This window comes from Crocodylus siamensis, chromosome 1, assembly GCF_052110815.1.
Source record: "Crocodylus siamensis isolate JL-2025a chromosome 1, ASM5211081v1, whole genome shotgun sequence".
NCBI lineage: Eukaryota > Metazoa > Chordata > Crocodylia > Crocodylidae > Crocodylus > Crocodylus siamensis.
In genome coordinates, this window is record NC_143395.1 from 133,174,674 (window position 1) to 133,194,107 (window position 19,434).

General features: G+C 39.7%; 1 protein-coding gene across 4 annotated transcripts in view; it reads left to right on the forward strand.

The window, feature by feature from the left end:
* The window catches only part of KIF25 (kinesin family member 25), an 87,873-nt gene that overhangs the window by 33,955 nt on the left and 34,484 nt on the right, over positions 1-19,434 (forward strand). For all 4 annotated transcript variants that reach the window (XR_016441836.1, XR_016441839.1, XM_090043111.1 and 1 more), the window contains 5 exons: positions 239-281; positions 5,510-5,577; positions 11,633-11,707; positions 15,244-15,393; positions 17,451-17,627. Coding sequence is in view for 2 of the 4 variants with exons in the window: in XM_090043111.1 (XP_089899237.1) it covers positions 239-281; positions 5,510-5,577; positions 11,633-11,707; positions 15,244-15,393; positions 17,451-17,627 (513 nt within the window). In the remaining 2 variants the exon portion in view is untranslated. The remainder of the gene's footprint in view (positions 1-238; positions 282-5,509; positions 5,578-11,632; positions 11,708-15,243; positions 15,394-17,450; positions 17,628-19,434) is intronic.

Consider the following 19,434-nt stretch of genomic DNA (forward strand, 5'->3'; position numbering starts at 1 on the left):
CCCTATGATTGTATAGTGCATGTGCAGCGAGCTCTCCTACACCAAGACCTCTGGTCTCGGCCACTGGTCTCTACCACCAGTTGTAGCCCCTTGTGCCAGTGAGCTCACCATTGTAGTCCCGTTTTCAAAATCCTAGATCTGTTCCTAGACCTTGCAGTTCACAGGCATTGTGAGTGTTCATTTTTCTCGGTCAAAATAAACAAATTAAGGTTTCCAATTTTTCCCCCTCCCCCTGCAGGCACAAAAAACTTTCAGAAAAAGTGGCGCATGCAGCTGATGATGTGAGTATACTTAATAATGAAAGTATATATACATACAGTCAGAAACAAATGATGATAGAAAGGAGGGAAAAGGGTGGACAATGCCTATTTGGCTCTGAATACAGAAGGCAAATGATAAAGCAAGTTACTGTTGCCCGTCTACTTTGGTATTTCTCTTGCAAAGTAATTTGGTTTGGATACTGAGCAGTGAAAACCGTGTGCATTGTTCCATTTCAAGTCAATAGCTATATGCTTTTCTAATTAAGAAACCGAAGTTCAGGAACAGTTTCAGGGATGAAAATAGCTTTCACACAGTCTTCCTCTATCCTTCTCTGTAGCAAATGGCTGTTTCACTACAGATCAGGACTGATCTTCCCTCCTGAAACATCCCATCCTTGTGAGACTGCAGACAAAATTTGAAAGGAGTTTCACCCTGTTTTTTTCCTTTAATTTGTTCCCTTATCAGTTTTGATCATGGAGTACTTTCAGCATTACGAATCAGCATGCCACAGAACAGTAGGATACATTTTGCTCTAAGCCACGGTAAAGCTGGAAGTAACCTAATTCTTTTTCACTTAAAACAGTTTTATACTGGTGTAACTCCACTGACTTAGTTGAATGATGTTCCATTTACAGTGATAAAATTGAGATAAAAATCTGGACCAGCAGAGTTGCTATGACTTTATACTGGCATAGCTGAGAGCAGAAGCTGGTCCATTGTTTTTGTTTGGTTTCTAACCAAGCAGAAAGCATGGATCTTTTTTTTTCAGTAAAAGAGTTATAGAAATATTCTTAATATCCATGTAGGATCCAGAAGAAACTCTTATCTAGCTCAGAACATTGTTAAGGCTTTTTGGTACAAAATAGTTTGCTAATGTGGATTTAAAAGAATGTTCTTATCAAGAACATAACCAGGGAAGGGTGAGCAGGGCACTGGCCCCAGGCACCAACTGAGAAGGGGTGCCAGTATGGCTCTCTTCCCTCATGGGTCTTTGCCACAACAGGAGTAGCTCTGTGCTGCCCCTGCCCAACCGTAGAAGCCAGGCAGGCTCACCCCTGCACTCAACAGTATATCTTGGGGCAGGGACAGGGATGTGGAATGACATTTCCCCAAAGGCTTTCCCATTGGAGGCACAGCCCTGCACCCAGGAGCTGAAGGGGGAGAGAACAGAGTACCCAGGGAGCCTGTGCTGTTGTCTGTTTCAAGCAGAAGCAGCTGCCACGTGGGTGAGGAGGGCCCCGTAAGGTAAGACTTCATTCTCTTTTCCCCCCATCTCCAGTGGTCAGCATAATCCCCTCCCTTTGTCCCCATGTTCCGGGTGCTGAAAGTGTTCCCTGTGCCTCTTGTTCATATTCTGTTTTCTGCAGTAGTGAAGTAAAAATGAGCGAGGCCAGCGTTTAGGGAAAAAGGAATGGTTGGAGTGATCAACAGGATTCTGCATATTGCAGAGAAAGTAAGGTACATGCTCTCTTGAGCAGTGTCTTTTCAAACATATTGTTAAGAATCCCAGAAGTATCACACCTCTTTGTATTGTGCTGGTTAGCAAGAGTTCAGTCATCCTCTTCTAGCAGTGCACACCTGTAATAGCATTTGCCGTAAACACCAGGCCCTGCTAATAGATGTTGATTCTTTTGGGGAAAGATTATGTAGGTTTTCTGTATTAGTGTTTGCTTCAGGTTCCCTAATGATATATTAGCAAATAATTTGTGCTATTGGGTCTTGGCTTCTGATGGATTTTATGTTACTAATGGCCTAGAGATCAAATTCAGCTGACACAGTTATAGAGCAAATCAGGCCTTACATCTCTGTAATAATAAAACTGCTGCAGATCTCTGCATTCCTTTTGTGCTGCTTCTGCTCACTGTTGCTATTTTTTAAATTGTCAGACTCTTTTCCTTTTTATTATTACAGTGTATCTTATAGAACATGGTAGAAATGTAATCTCCAAATAGCTCCCGCAATGGCTTACAAAGTATTGCTTTTGAGGATGTTAAAAGGGTCTGATTTAAGTCCATTAAAAGACAGAGATTGAGAGCTGAAATGGCAAATCCAGATGACAGTCCAGCATTCATTGATGCCGTTACCAAGAAATGAAATGTAAAAGGCACAATAGTGTGAGCTAAAACTGGAGCGTTAACTTTGGGTATGGGCACATGAGCAAGTTACCACAAGGTAAGCTAAGATGTGAATTTGCAGTGCATCGGCCATTCAGTGGTAGCTGCCCATGTGCACGCTCTTACTTTTGTGGTAAACGTGAGATAGTTTACCCCACTTTCAGTGAAAGGTAAGCTACTTTCCACTAATATCAAGTTAAAAGCATGCACATACATAGTTGCTGAGGAAAAGCTATAGCACTATTCACAGAACTATAGCATTAAGATAGACTAGCTCACAGTATATCTTACTTATTAATAACTTGTTCATGGGCCCTACATACGTGTCTTAACCTCAGTGTCCTCAGCTCCAGTAGCTTTCATTCAGATATTCAGTGAATGCATCTACATGTGCCCCTAAGGTGCTGTTGTTACTGCACTGTCATTTAGTACTTCCTTTTGGAATACTAAATGACAGTGCAGTAACAGCCCATACAACACCGTGCCGACAGTGCACGTTTATAGCCACTGTGCTGCTATAGCAATGCACTGTACTGAGGGAGTGCATTGCTACGGCGATGTAGCTGCATCATCATGATTGGTGCCCACTGACACTGTCACTATAGTGTCACATGTAGATGCACCCAGTGTTCCTCATCAAGGTGCTACTAAATTTCCTTTTGTAAGTTGGTGCTTTTATTGCAACTGAAAACTAGCAGAAACATCACGTGCATTTAAATCTCCCTGATTATAACTCCAGTAGATGGTCCCCCAGGAAAAGGCCCAGGGGTCCATGTGCTGTGGGCACAGCTTGTTCAGTGGCAGGGGAAGGAGTGCTGCCAGTAGGGAGAAGGTCTGTGGGCTTTACCCACATGGTAAAGTGGATCCTAAGGAGCCTCCCCTGTAGCATGCAGTCTGCATGGTGTGTGACTCGGGGACTACATGCTAACACCATGTGCAGCCCCCAGCCACATCAAAGTTGGACAGCATTGGTATCGAGGAACCCTTGCTGTTTTGCTATCCAGAACTTAGTAAGTAATATTTTGCTTAATACAGTCTCAGTTATAGAATATAGGCAGTGCTTATACTTAGACAGAATCACTTTGCATTTTTGGGAATTTTGAGCCTGTTTAAAACAAATAGTGAATCAAATTCAAGTCAATACCATGCTGTTTATTTAGGAATTTTTATAATTAAATCTGCTAAAGAGAGAAACACTGTTTCCCACATTTTTGTATGTCTTGTCTTGAAAGTCTGTAAAAGCTTAAGTTTTTATTGGCTGTACAACCCAGTATTTCTTTTCTGTTTTTGAGCTAATTCGAGATTTTAAAGCCTTAGATTGCATGTATAAATAAAATCATTTTCATATGGAGAATCTGGCTACTACATCAGGGCTCCAGGGTGACTGATTCCAAAGTATTTTCTTGTTAATTTCTTATTTAATTAATGGCAGTTGCTCTTTGTGGGTTCTCTCTCATAGAAATTATCCAGCTATTTGAGCTTTGGAAGATGGTAGCAATGGTCTGTGTTGGCTTAGCCAGGGCATGGGATACTATGCTGAATAGTCTCACAGCTGTGTAGCTGCATGGCAGAGCAGGCACTTCTATAAATTAGCACTCACCTCCTGCAATCTGAACCTTACCTCCTTTGTTCTGAAACTTCTTTTCTGCTGTTTGTCCCCGCCTCTCACTGGGGGAGTTAGTTCAGTTTCTAGTGCAGAGTATCTGCATGGAGCAGAGAGCAACTGGCTGCTTTGTTTGTTTTGTCAAAGAACAGAACTTAAACTGGGAGATTTTTGTGATTCTGCCAGTAGAAAGGAAGCGGTCTTGGATGGGTGTATGCTTTAGACTAGAGCTAGGTATTTCATGGCCATGGGTGACTGCACCCTCAGAACAGAAACAAATTCAGTGGCCTCATAACTAGAAAAATCGTCAGCACTTCCATAGGACAGCAGCCAAGATGCCTGTATTATTCCATTTTGAGCCACTAAGGAAGGATGGTCACCATACATGGTCATAAGAAAACACCTGCCTGTGGATTTTCTTTCCTTTGCTAAACAAACTGGCTTTTCCCCCACTCCCGTTACATCACAGCAATGTAGACATTTATATTGCACTTTCACCAAAATATACTAACTAACCTCTCAAATGGGATAGCCATCAAAGACATATGTTGCCCCTTCAGCTCTTAGTGGAAATGCTGCAAAGCATTGGGTTTAAAATTTATTTTCTTCTGCCATTAAACATCATGTTTAGGGAGAGTAGAAAAGCACTTCCGGATTTGAATTCCTGTGTAATGCCTGCCAAGGTGCTGTGATTGCACTCTGGCTGTAGTTTAAAGAGCCACTGACACACTTGGCAGACTTTAAAAGCTACTACATAATATATTTAGAAAATGTATTATTACAAAAAAAAGTTGTTAAAACTCCAGCAATTTTACTGTGTTTTTCTCCATCATTGTGGATTACTGTGTTATTGCTATAAAATTAATGTCTGCAGTTCAATTGAGGGCATAAATACATGGGTATATAATTAGGTTCAGAAATGGTATCTTGACTATTTGGTCTTTAAATGAATAGGAGTGCTTTCTGTAGTTATATGAGCTCTGATGGTAATTACAAAGCTACCTGCAGAGGCAGCCTGCTCTCCATGCCCTGGGCTGGAGCAGGACCCCAGCTGGAGTTGCAGCTTTGAGGGGAAGTAAGTACAGCAGTGGGGTGGAGGAGAAAGGCAGATACAATGGGGGAAGTGGCAGAGGGAAGCAGGGTTGGTCTGTACCTCAGTCATATATCACATAAGGCTAATTTACATTCTCTTGACTGCATTGTTGCACAGTGCTCCATATTTCCCCATCCAGACTGCTATCAGTTCTTGACTGAGGCTGTTTTAAATGTGTGGTTCAAGTATGTCTATAAGACACTGCAGCCACTTCATGGACTTCACGGACCCTAAATAAAACTTTCCAACATAATAATTAAGTGGATTATGAAGGGTTTGTTTCTTTCTCTGCATAATCCAGTGGTGGTAACTGTTGGAGACAGGATATGAGAGTAAGTAGTGTTTTCCATTTCCCTGATTCCGACTCGAAACACACAAAACATAATTTTATTTATGTGTTTATGTGCCTTAATAATAACTACTTTGTTTTTCTGGCAGGAAACTGTCCTTGTAAAATGCAGTCGTCCTGGTCATGCCTCAATAAACAAGTTGTTTCAATTTGAAAGGTGGGTATAAAGCATTCTGGACAGTTGTGAAATTCTGTGATCTGAAAACTTATTCCTTAGTAAACCTGGTAAAACATGTTAAGGTTTTACATTTATTTGGTGACAAGGTGCTTCCTATGACACAGTAATGTGCTGCAGAATATAGCTTATTTTCTTTTCTTCTCCTAAAGGAGAGCAATGTTCTAATTTAATATCAGGGCATTTGTATGACCCTCATCAAAATACCACCTCATAATCTAAGTCTCACAACACTCCTTTGAGGTAATGAAGTACTATTATCCACGTTTCAGAGATGAGAAAATGAGGCATAGGGTCAATTAAGTGACTTGCTCCTGGCCACGCAAGAAGTAGATAACTGAATGAAGAATTGATCCAGTTTTTTTTTTAGTCCAATCCAATATCCCATCCACTACTCATGTAGAATTATAATGGAATGCCAACTCTGTTATAGCCAAGGTTGAGCGTTGCTTTCTGTTTAAATGTTCCAAAATCCACATACATATTTGTCTTGAAATTTTCTGTTTTTCAGTGGGCTTCTGGGCAGTGGTAGTGATTCAGATTTTCAGTGATTTGGCTGAAGGGTCCTAGCATACAGTTACCCCCTCAGAAACAAACCCATTATTTTGCAAAATCACTTTTTCTCCTTATATTTTTTAAAAGGGGATCCAACTCTGGTTGTGATTTGTTTTCTACTTGACTGGACTCAGTGACCCAAAATATCCCTTCCAGTTCTGTGCTTCTATTCCCAGTTTACCATTTTCTTGGTGCACATGTTGGCAACATGTGTGTCAAAGCAGAGTCTCTTTTTACTTCCATCTGATAAAAGCCCTCCTCACAGACTGTCCATATTATCAGGGCCACAGGAATATCAAGGATAAAGGTGGAGCTGGTGCATTTGTTTTTGGTGGGGTCAGAGCAATGGGCATGACCGATAGGAATGTTAAAGGAGTTATTATAATATTGGGGGAATATGGGAGAACAGAACAATGAGGGGGAAGTTGGGACAGAGCAGGGAAGAGTGGGGGAAAAAAGGAACTGTCCAGAAAAGAATGGTGTGGGAGCTTCATCTTTGTGTCACCAAAACTCCTACTTCCATGGCCTTCATGTCAATTCCCTGCCTGCCCCCCGCCAAGTTGTCCCTACAGATTCCATGCTTGTCCTTGTACTGTTCCTGCATCTTCTCCCCAGCTGTTCAACCTATGCATCCTGTCCATTGTCTCTACTCTCTTTGAGCAAAGCCTCAACAGACCAATAACACTGGGAAGAGAGAATGTGACAGCTGTAGAACAGCATCTAACACTTCTTTGCCATGAATAAGAGTATAGCTGCACAGAGCAGAAGTTAGTCGCACCTGGCCCAAACTCAGCCTACTCAACACAAGCCATTCCAGGCTTGACAGATGTTATTGCCACTTCTGCTTTGCCCTGAGGATTTCTCCTGAAACATTGCCTTCACTTTGCTTTCACTAAGCCCATGGATACCACTGTTGTATAGGCTATCAAATTCCTCACATTTCCTGTGATGAAGACAATGCAGAGGAGCCCTGTTGACAAAATTCATAGACCTCAGTGCTAAAATGAGACATACCTGCTTTCTCAAGGTACACCTCTCCTCATATCTTTGTTACCAGGCTGTTTCATAGGATCATAGTAAGGTAGGGCTGGAAGGGACCTCACAAGATCATCTAGTCCAGGCCCTTGCTCAAGGCAGGATCATCCCTGACTAAACCATCCCTGTCAAATGTCTGTTCAAGCTACCCATAAGAATTTCTGGGGATAGAAATCCCACAGTTTGTCTACGTAGCCTGTTCCAACCCTTCTTCATAACTCCTCCCAACCAGCTAACAAGATATTGTGGACTACTTGTAGCTCTCATTCTCTCCAACCATTTCCAGAGGCTATTTTCAGCTTTAGGAGGAAAGAGTTAATATTGTGTTATGTAGTAACATGCACCTTAACTTTAATTTTTCATTTCTTATGTTTTAAAGATTTAAGTTAGCTGCTCTCTGCCTTGTGTTGAGGCATGAGGCACCTCTAGGCAACTATATTCACAAAGCTGTGGTGCATGTAATGTAAACATCAGCCAGTGGTATTAATGGTGGGCTACAACGCGATGAGCTACAGTGCTGTCCCTTAACACAGGACTTCATTGGTGTTTTGATTCTGATATGTGCTGTGCATCCAGATCATGAGGAAAAGGGTTTAAAAAAAAAGTATATCCCCCAAAGAATGCAGTGCTTGGGGAATGTTTTCTCAATGTCCCAGCACAGCTCGTTTTTATAAACAGTAGAGCATATGGTTCTTATGAACTCAAAATGTTTATTTTTTTAGCAACTTTTTATGGTCCTAATAAATGTCAAAATATTTGATTTCAGTTCAGGAAGAGAATTCCAGCTTCACCATGTTATGCTTTTTATAATTTTCTTGGTGAATCAGCTAACAAAATAAAAAAGAAGCTCATAATGTTCTGGGTGAAATCAGCATGAATAGTGGTGCGGTGCTGGGCAAAATCTGTCAGCTCTCTAGCAGAATAAATAATTCTGTGCAAACCAAGTCCTTGGGTTTGCTACACCTTCCATTATCTCTGATAACTAATTAAGGATACAGCTACACTGCTGTCATGACTATTGTTGCAGTGTAATGTAAACATGTTGTTGATAGCTGTAAAATAACTAGCTTGGGTGGCAGTAGCATGGTACAGGGCTGCTGTGCCTGTTGTTAACCTACCCAAGAAGGTAGGTAACTGCTCAGGTGCTTCATCTACACTAAGCTCTATGCTACTATATCTAGAATGCTACTGCTACCTGAACTAGCTATAGTGTAAAGCTATCTTAGGTGTCTCTCCACTATACTGATGTCACAGTAGTTTAGATCGGTAATTCTTAACCAAGGTTCTGTGGCACCCTGGGGTACCTTGAGATGTTTTCAAGGATGCCATGGGGTGCTATATAATGTTAGCACTGGTAGAGATGCAACCAGGATTTACACACGTAAACCCAGAAATTTCAAATAGGAATCCACAGTAAAACATTCTGGCCTGTTGTGATCTGAGTTCTTTGCAACATAAGAATTAATCTGTTATCTTCCAGTAGTCAAAAATTTGAGTGGAAACTAAGAGCTGGCATTTTCCAAGGGGTGCCTTGAATCTGAAAAGTTGTGAACCACAGTTCATACAGACCCCAAAACAAATGCTCCTGACCAGAGAATTGGTTAATTTGTCCTCTGCTGAAAAGCTCATCTTTGCATCCTGTTTGAATGCTTTAGGTATTGATTCCTTACATAAAAGTCCCCAGAAAGATGCCATGACTCACATTAGAGAAAAATATCTCAATCAGTTCAGGACAAATTGAGCTGGAGCTGTTTGCCCTAAGATGTGGGATTTGGTGCTAATGCATATTTCAAGTGATGTGAATGGTAAATGAAGCAGAGTAAATGCAGTTTGGAGGAACTTTTGCTCAACCATACTGACCTTGAGGATTTGACAAGAAAAGGATACTGTGCATGCATGCAAAATATATCCTGATTTTTTTGTTAGCGACTGTTTTCTCCAAGTGCTTTGCCACATCTATGCATATTTGTAGGTTTCTCAGTTTTCGTATGACAGCATGCGAATGGAATGGCAAGGCAAGCACCATTTGTCCATCAAGCCAGGCAAGTGCCCATTTGCTCATTAAAGAAGAGTACTTTTTCATATAACATGTCATTAGACTATGGGACTCATTGCCACAGGATACAATCTAAGTCAAAGATTCAGCACAATTCAAAGCGGGACTGGACATGTTTATGGATAATGAGAATAACCAGAGTTATAATACTTGATGCTAGCAAAAATGTTGGAACAGACAATAAACCCCATGTTTTAGGGATTTAGCCAATTTCCAAATGTTAGTGATTAAGGATAAGCCTTCATGGAAACGGATTGTTCTCCCTTTGCCTATTGTGGCCATTCTTGTAGCTTTCTCTGAAGTAACTAGTGCTGGCCATTGTGAGAGACAGAATATTGGACTAAGTGGGCCTTTGGTCTGATACAGTACAGTAATTCCTGTATTCCTGGCTTCTGCATGGCACTAGGCCCCCGGACAATTGTATTTATAGTGTGCATAAAGACTGAAATCTGCCTTTGTGCGTGTTAGGATTAGAGTGGCTGTACGTACGTCAAATATGTACTTGACTAGCAGATGTGACTTTCATTAATTTATATTTTCAATGTAGCATGTACAAACAGTAGGAGAGTTGTTTACCAGTAAATTGACTTGGTTCTGTTATTTACTGTTCCCCAAATTCCTGTTTCATCACTCATGTACCAAAACCTGTACAAAAGACACATCATGCAGAGAAGAACAGGGTTGAGCAGAAAGGGAAGCAGAAGTGGGGAGGCATCAAAGAAAAAAGTTTGAAGAGACATGTACCTATGTGTATACACCAAATGCTTAAGTGTATGTAATGATTTTCATACCATGCCTTTCACATCTTTTATAAACAATACTCTGTAATTCTTTCAGACTGTGCTCAGCAGGAGGTTACTTTTTAAGATGCTAAGAAAAGAAATGAATTAGTGAAAACTTCTTCCTTCTATGATTTATTGTCTGGTCCAGGTCTTGTGCAGTTCAGTATTTTGGTTTTTAAGAGGGGAAATACTTTCATTAAAGAGAAGTCCAAGTATAAACTTGTTGGGCTTTTCTCTTGAATTTGAAAAATGTATTCTGTTGGTTTAGGTATTATTGTTGGTTTTGCTTAAAAGTTACATGGTCACTGCTCCATGCTAAACAGGGAAAGAACTAATTTGGGTTACATCTTTAAACAAAAAAGAAAAGCATTTATAATGTATCATGAAAGTGCTTATTGGAAGGATAGTTTTGTAGTCCAGGTACAGAACTGAAATGCAGAGTTTCGGCTTCAGTTCCCTGTTCTGCCAAAGACTTTCTTTGTGACTTAGACAAGTCACCTATCTCTCCCTGTCTCTGTTCTCCATCCCAAAACTGGGGTAAAAAGCATTTCCCTGCTTCACAGAGATATTGTGAAGGTAAATTTAGGGTTGTTTGTGACATGAGATACTGCGAAATTGAGAGCTACACAATCAGATATCTAATACCAATAGTGTGAAATTGTGCTGGTCTCCCTTACAGCTGTGAAATTCTTCAGTTAGCCTAGGCAGACCAGGTTCTTTGGATAAATGTGGTATCTTTTATTAGACCAACTAGATAGTTTGAAAAAAATGTTCTTTACAAATTTTCAGGCACATCCTTCTTCAGGCATTGGAGAGAGTCTGCACTTAGCTTATGAATTTCTTGGTAGAGATGCCATGTAAGAGAGTCCAGTGCTTCCTTAATGGCATAATACAGATAGTAGGGGCTTCCATAGCTAAGTGACAACTGGAAGAAAACCAACTGGAACAATATAGCTTGAAGACAGTAGAAATGGCCCTTCAGTGCTGACTGATCAGTTGGGATTAGGAGCCACCAAGGCACAAAGATTAATTGTTTCAATATCCGCTATGGATAGTCTTTCTGTTTTTCTTCTTTCCATGAAGTAACTCTGGAGCTCCTGGAATTCATACATGAATTAAAAAAACAACTGCTAATAAAGACCATACCACCTCCCGAAGACAGGAGTTGAGTCTAGGAATTCTGAATTTCATGTCCTAAGCACTGGACTACACTGAACATCCCTTTAGTTTTATCTGCCCTCTACCCTTGTCCAAGACAGCATCTGTGGCTTGACTGTGCCCCATATGCTCCTCCCATAACTTCTGTCTGCAGCCATCTGAACAAAGTGACTCCAGCAGCTTTGCCTTTTCATTTCCTTGCATAGGAAGCCAGATTCAGCGCCTTAGCGACTATTTTCCATCCACTAATCTTTCTATCTCTGAGGCAAGCAAGTATTTTAAAACACATTTAGTCATTGCTGTTGTCATATAAGGACATTGCTCTGTCATATAAATGTATGGTAGTGATACCAAAGCAACTGACAGATTTGTTTGGTCTGGTTTGTGTTTTTATGGTGGAAATGTATAGATTGGTTTTCTTTAATCAGCCATTCCAATTTCCTCCCCTCAGAGTTTACAGTGCTACTGAGTCTCAAGATGCAGTTTTTGCAGATGTGGCGCCTTTGCTTACATCTCTGCTGGATGGGTAAGTTGAAAAGGAGGAGGAAAAAAAAGTTAATGGAATATTATCAAGCTGAAATCCTGTTTTGTTGTGTGGGTGAGGAGAAAATGTTACTCAAGAGATACTAGCTGCAGCCAATTTTGTAGCTTTCCTATTGTTAGTTTGACTTATTATAAAATGAAAGTTATTCTCACACAAATGATGACAAATTTGATCAAATTTTAACAAACAGGTGAAATTTTCCTCTTCTTTCTTTCAATAAATTTCAGTATTGTTTATGCCAGAGGTTAATACATTTAGAAAAAAATCAAACAGAGAAGTCATTTTTTGTTTGCTGGGTTTTTTTGCTATGTTGTTATTTTTTGTTTTTGTTTTTCCATTTTTGAGACGTTAGGACTGAATTACACTGTAGAATATCATGTTTAAAATAATAAACAGTGTGACATACCTTCCTTCAACAATGCATTCAAAGATACAAGGCCAGGAAGAGGAACCATGTTGGAACTGGCTATCATGATTTCTGCTGTGTAGGGCTTCCCTTAATTAATTCTTGCTTGAGATAGAACTTTAAGTATAAAGCCTGGTGAGCATCATCAGGTAGATATACCAGGGTTTAGATGAGCTTGGAAACTAAACTAACCAGAAACGACATTGATAAACATGTTTAATTACTTCTGGCTAGCAAAACTCTTGGGGCCTAATTGTAATTTATGCTATGGCCAGTTTAGCTACTCTGGCAAATGGATGTTGAAATAGTAATTATAGTCACTGGGAACAAAACAGATTTGAGAGAGGGATTTTCCTTCCTTTCCTTCTGTTTCTCTTTCCTGCCCTTTGCTTAACTGTGAATGTTCCTTGCAAACCTGATTTTTAGTCTCTTTCTATGGTATCAACATAAAACACCATTGAACAACATAGAACAACATCCACAAGGTTGTAGGAGTCATATATTTAGCCAAATGATCACGGAATCTGCTTTATGATTAGTGACAATTTTTGAGCCAACTATCTACAGACTGGGGTTATTTGTTCCCTCTTCCTCAACTGCCAGGGCAGCTCAAATTGACCTTAAAGGTTTCCTGAAGGAAAAATTGAAGATTCCTGATGTACATGCACTGGGTAGAGAACTCAGTGATCAACTAGGGATTAGAGAAGGAGAAAACCAAAATATGATGTGTTCTGTGGCTCCAAAGAGACTGTTGTAGACACTGCAAGTAAGAGCAGCCATAATTTTCACCTGTGGATCACAGAGTCAGCTGCAAGGTAGCTTAGAGCCACTATTGCCTTCCCTGGTACAGAAAGGTATAAGCCTTTCTCAGTTTAAGATTGTGTCCTGTGTTCCTATATAGCTATCTATGCATACCTATGCATGCAGGTCTTCTCATTATCCCAAGGTGCGCAAACAAAAAAACCTCTCTTTCAATATGCTTTCTGTTTAAAGTTTCTATCCTGAAACTCAGAAGTTTCATATTCATTTAGGAAATGTTCCATATTGAAAACAAAAAGACAGCCTTTTTTGGGATATACCATTTAAACAGAAGTAGATTGTCAGGAAAAAACAAAGGGTTTCTGTGCAGGCTTTCCATTATAAATGTGAAACAAACAGACTTTTTCACCTTCAAACCTATCTTTAACTTCTGGCTGCTTTTAGTCTGGGTTCCTAAGTGGTTAGTAAGAAAGTGGTCCTATAAGATAGAGTTTGAATGGCCTCGTAATTTTTTTTCCCCTTAATACATTGAATTCTTTTTCAGGCTAACTGTGCAGGAAAAAAGATCGTTCCTCCTATAAAATAGATCAAAAGTACAGAAGACTTCAAAGTTTATAGTTAGCAATAAAAGATCAGCAAGGGACTAAGATAACATCACCTTCTCACACAAGGCTTAGGAGTAAATTATACTCACTTTTCTAAAGAAAAAGACATTCCTCTCACTTTGATTTCCTTTGATAATGTTCCTTCCTGTTGCTAACTCTATTATCATGAACATCCAGTTTTTTCAAGTGGTAAGTACTATTAAGTATAATACCTGGCATTTCAATTTAGTAAGATCTTTTGAAGAACAATATAACTATGTGAGCAATGTGAAAAAGAAAAGTTCCAGCACAGTAAGTGTGACTTTTCAAAACTTTTCACAGAGCAGTAACTTGAGCATAAAAGGATGCTATGTACTATGCTTAAATCAACTGTATTGTAACCAAAGGTAAACAGAATAAACTAGATCAACTTAATCTATTTCAAGTGTGCTGGCTGCCTCTACTTCTTTTGTGGAGTCACAATTAATTTTCAGTCTAGCATGGCTGGATGTAATACTGTCTTGGTCAGTCCTAACTCAGCAAAACCCTTTTGGGGATTGATCAATGAGGGCATATAATGGCTCATATTCTAACAGAGGACCTTGATTCCTGAGGCAAAGCGAATCTGGCTGTCTTCAAACTATTATTTTAATCCTATCATCTGTACAAGCCTGTAGCAACTAAGAAGGTAACTTAGGTAGCTGGGATATATTGAATTAACACATCAAATATGGACACATGTTGGGGAAAAAAGCATACCTTAGACAAAACAAGATAGCGCATTAAAAGCCAATTTTGTTGACCTCATTTTATCTAAAGGCTTCTGCTAGGAAAGCTGGTAGTCAATATGTTCCATACTTCTGCTCTACCAACAGATTTCCATAGAGTAGACATAGTTCTAGGCCTAGTATAGACATTCAGTTTCTCCTAGGAGAGTTGCTGCTCTCCCAGATGTTCAGGCTTTTTCTCCCAAAGTAAAAATGTGCACTCCAGCAGGAAAATAACCTGGGGAAAAACAGGATTAAATGACTACTGGGAGAATTTCTTCTGGGAGAGTGAATGTCTATATAGGTTGTGGCTTCTTTCAGAAGAGAACATAGTCCTGCAGCATCGCCTTCTCCTGACCCAAGGGAGACAGTGGGTCACTTGCAACCAGGAGCAAAACACATCCCTTCACAATCCCTACATTGTGCTACAGGGAAACATCAGTTGACCATGGGCACTCTGGGTCAGCCAGTCAGGGATATCCTATGTACTGCTGCCATCTGTCACCAAGCAGACTAAGAGAGCTCTAGTTTCTATTACCAAGAAGCACCAGTTCTTAAGTACCACACTCACTTTGTCAGTAAAAGTGGCTTGGCCAATGTATATAATAAGTGGGTTGTTTTAATAAATCAACTTTAGCTATTTTTATTCCCAAACAGAAGTGTCCACACATAAACTTTCACTGAAGTATTAAATTAGTTTTAATTTGCACAAAACTATGTTGTTGTTTTGATGCTTTGACCCATCTGGTCAAAAATATCCATTTCACTGATGGTTTTAGGGTTACTTAATTTCTATTAGTAAAAGATTTTGAGATCTAAATAAAGGATCTATGGAAGTATATTATTATTGCTATTGTTGTTGTTGCTATTGGTATTTACATATTTAAAATAAACTGATAATTTTCCCAAGTACTTTGGTATTAACCATTCAAGTACCAAATTCATTTGTTACAAAACAGGAACCGCTGTCAATAATGAAACACACCCTTCGTGATTTTTCAGGTACAACGTGTGTATTATGGCTTATGGACAGACGGGTAGTGGAAAGACTCATACAATGTTTGGACCCCTCTCTGGGGATAACTTCATCTTCTCCACAGAAGATGAACCAGAACTAGGAATAATTCCTCGAGCAACAGAAGAAGTATTCAGGTATTGGTGTTCAGGAAATGAAAATAAGAGTTTGGTGTCAGTAGAGGGCAAATAGTTTTTACATTAGATTTTATATAAAGAAAGAAAAATGCCTGATATGTTCATTGTTTATATTTAACTGTTCACGCTACATTTATAGTAATTTATAATAGCTTTGGTAGCAGCTTCACAGTTAAGGTTAAGTCTAGAATCCTATACAGTTCCTTTTTTAACACTAGAATGTTATGAGAAGAACTTAGTTTGCGTTTAAGGAATAAGAGTGATCTTAATTTTTAGGAACTTGTAGAAGATTTGACTACAGATGTTTATTTGCTATTTTGGCCTTGCCTATGTGGCATAGCTTTGTTCTGTGTAATTATGCATGAATTATACCCATATAATTATATTGATATTGTATAGTCTAATAAAGAGTTCCCTTTTTTTCTTTATTAAGCTCATCCCTTTTGGGAAGGGGATTAAATTAAACCAAAATGAGTTGCTTTTATTCTAGAATGAGAGTATATACATGGAAAGGCTTTTTTGTGTAAACAAGCTCTTTTCATTCCCTGGGATTTTTTAGCTCCATTGTCATGTGGGTTTTTCCCTATTCTCTCAACAAAGGTCAGTTTTCACACCTATGCTGCTCATTAGGTCTTAAGAATGGAGCAGGCTTCCACAAGTTAGTGGGGCCATAGTTATGTCAAGAAATCAGAATTTGGACCACAGATGGTTAAATGAGACTGAAAGTGTTGTTTTCTTTCTATCAGAACTCATAGCAGAGGTGATATTTTTTTATTAGACCAACTAAATATTTGCAAAAAAGATTTCTTTATTTGCAGGCTTTCGGGCACAGGCACCCTTCATCGGGCATAGGAGATTGCAAAGATTGTAAAAGTTGTCCTAGGTAGAAGTGAAAATTCATATTTCACAGGAGAGCTGAAGGTATGGTGAAGTCTCCTGTTTGGAACAGTTCATTTTGTGCAGGTTAGACTCAGAGAGAAGTTGAAAAAGTCTTTTTACCTTGAAATTGTCTGGTGGTAAATAGGATGTAGAATCATATTTCCTTCTGGTTATGATGTTTCGTATTTCACAGAAGAGTGGAAAGATGGAATGCTCTTCTGGGTAGGAATCTCATTTGTGGACCTTTCTATGACACACATACTGTATAATTAAAGAGTATACATTCTTTTTCTTCAAACTTTACATTAACATGGAAGGTGACCCACAATGGTGATCGTGGATTTTTGATAGTTGCTTTCTTCAGACTGTAATCACCTCTAAGGGAACTCCCCTCTTGTCAGCACGGAGGCAGAAAAGGATCTTGGGATCATCATTGACTCCAAGATGAACATGGGCCGGCAGCGTGGGGAGGCAGTTAGGAAGGCCAGCCGCACCTTGTCATGCATCCACAAATGCATCTCCAGCAGGTCCAAAGAGGTGATCCTCCCGCTCTGTGCGGCACTGGTCAGGCCGCAACTGGAGTACTGTGTCCAGTTCTGGGTGCCACACTTCAAGAGGGATGTGGACAGCATGGAGAGGGTCCAGAGGAGGGCCACTCGCATGGTCAGGGGACAGCAGGGCAGGCCCTATGAGGAGAGGCTACAGGACCTGAACCTGTTCAGCCTCCAAAAGAGAAGGCTGAGGGGGGATCTTGTGGCCTGTTATAAACTAGTCAGGGGGGATCAGCAGGCATTGGGGGAGTCACTGTTCCCCCGAGCACCGCCAGGAGTGACCAGGAATAAGTCACAAGCTGGCAGAGGGTAGGTTTAGGTTAGATATCAGGAAGCGCTACTTCACAGTCAGGGCGGCTAGGGTCTGGAACCAACTTCCAAGAGAAGTGGTGCAGGCTCCTACCCTGGGGTTGTTTAAGAGGAGGCTGGATGAACATCTTGCTGGGGTCGTTTGACCCCAGTACTCTTTCCTGCCATGGCAGGGGATCGGACGAGATGAACTGCTCAGGTCCCTTCCGACCCTAGAAACTACGAAACTAAGATGAAACTTTTACTAAGGGATAATTTACTTAGGATTTGCTTTTAGCCTCTTTAAATCTATTTTATTCTTTTCTCTGTATTTTTTAGGCTTATTTCAGAAAAGCCACCAGGAAGCCATTGGGTTGAGGTTTCTGTTGTAGAAGTATATAATAATGAAATCTTTGATCTTTTGGCAAAAGACAGCTATGGAACTGTATTTGGCATCAAACGTGAAGTTGTTACAACCAAGGAAGGAAAAAGTGATGTGCCATTTCTTACCTATGAGTGAGTACAGAATGTTATATGTTAACCAGTATGTGAGATCATAATACAATGTTACTACAGTGTGTATCAGTTACAAAGCTTAGAGATATAACAGTTGTTGGTACTGATGAATTCCTCTAAGCTTACAGAGTTTCACTTAGCATATAAAAAATAATACCATTAAAAATACAACTTAGCAGTTCAATAAGAATTCCAGTATCAATTTGAATATTGTGCAGTAACAATAATAATAATCAATATTGTTTTACATTTTTATACCACCTTTCATCCTCAGGTGCTTTATAAGATTGTTCTTTTTTAAACACTGCTGTGAGAGCCTGTCAGATTTATGGGAAGTGTGGCAAAACATTTCTTTGAATATTGGTTTGTAATTAGGTCACTGGGGAAAACAAGTTATAGAACTTAATAGAAAATTCTAACTTTTCATGGATTTTTAAACTATCTTAAAGAATTTCATTCCACTTAAATAATGTAAAATCACTTGAAAAAATTATAGAAAAGATATTCTGTATTACATTGCATAATATTTTGGAGTACCTTCTATTGAATTTATTTCCTATTAACTCCTCCAAGATTTTTTTTGTGCTCAAGGAAGAGAAATTTCAATTAATACTAGTACAAGCCCTATTCTTCAAAAAGTGCTGTAAAATTCTTACTGTTTATATAAAGCAGACAGGATTTTACTTAAGGATAGTTTTACTAAGGGATAGAATTTTACTAAGAGAGAGAATTTTATTTTTTAAGTCCACAGCCAAAATACCTACCCACCACAGGGAACTATCTGGCACTCTGCTTATATCAGGGTGCAGACACATTGTATTTTTACTCTAGAGGAGAAGTGGAACAGACACATAGTACACGGTATACATTCTTGAAACAAATGCTTTTGTTGTAAAATTACTTTGGCAGAAGTTAGAAGTAAATTTACTCCAGAAAGATTTACTCCAGAGCTAAAACCCAGGAGAAGTTAAGTTACAGACTCCAGGCTCCTGCCTGGCTCCCCAGCAACAGCAGCCAGAGTCTCTGGGTTCTCTCCCTTTTCCAGCTTCTGTTCTGTACAAGAGGTAGGGCAGTGCAATGTAGCATGACACAGGGAGCTGAGGTTGATCCCAGGGCTGCGTGGGTGTACAGTCCAGCAGGTTGAGGGAAGAGTGGGACAAATTTATGGTGCACAGTAATATAATGGTCATCTCTATAGTGTGTGGCCCCAACTGGTGCAGCCCATGAGGCACGGCCTCTGACCAATTAGAAGTTGGTCAGCCCTGATTTACTCTATTTTATGTTTTGGGTATTTGTTGCCACTCTCAGTGTGTGCATCTACATGTGCATTAATATGCTTTTCCTAATGTGCATTAAATTCAGTACCTCCAATGTGAGGTACTAAATAAAAAACATTAGGCTGCCCTAATGCACAGTACCGAAAGCACATGGTTTTTTAAGTGATGCTTAATGTGCCATAGCCAATTTTACCTCACATTACCATAATAGCATGGTTTTTTATGTGAAGTTTTAAGGCACAGTACAATAGACTACTGTGCATTAAAGCGTATGTGTAGACATGTCCAGTTTTGCTCTAAAATAACCATTTGTTCAATAAAAATGCATCCCTTCCACCCAGAGGTCAGGCATTGTGATAGTGACTTTGACCAATCGGATTTGGAGAGCTAGCTGGTTGTCTGCTCCTTACTACATCATAAATTTACTGTGGAGTAAAATCCAAGGTAAATCACTCAGGAGTAAATGCTCTTATTTAGAAGGATTATGCAGGGAGTTCATACTGCCAGGATTTGAAGCTGTAGTTCCAGAG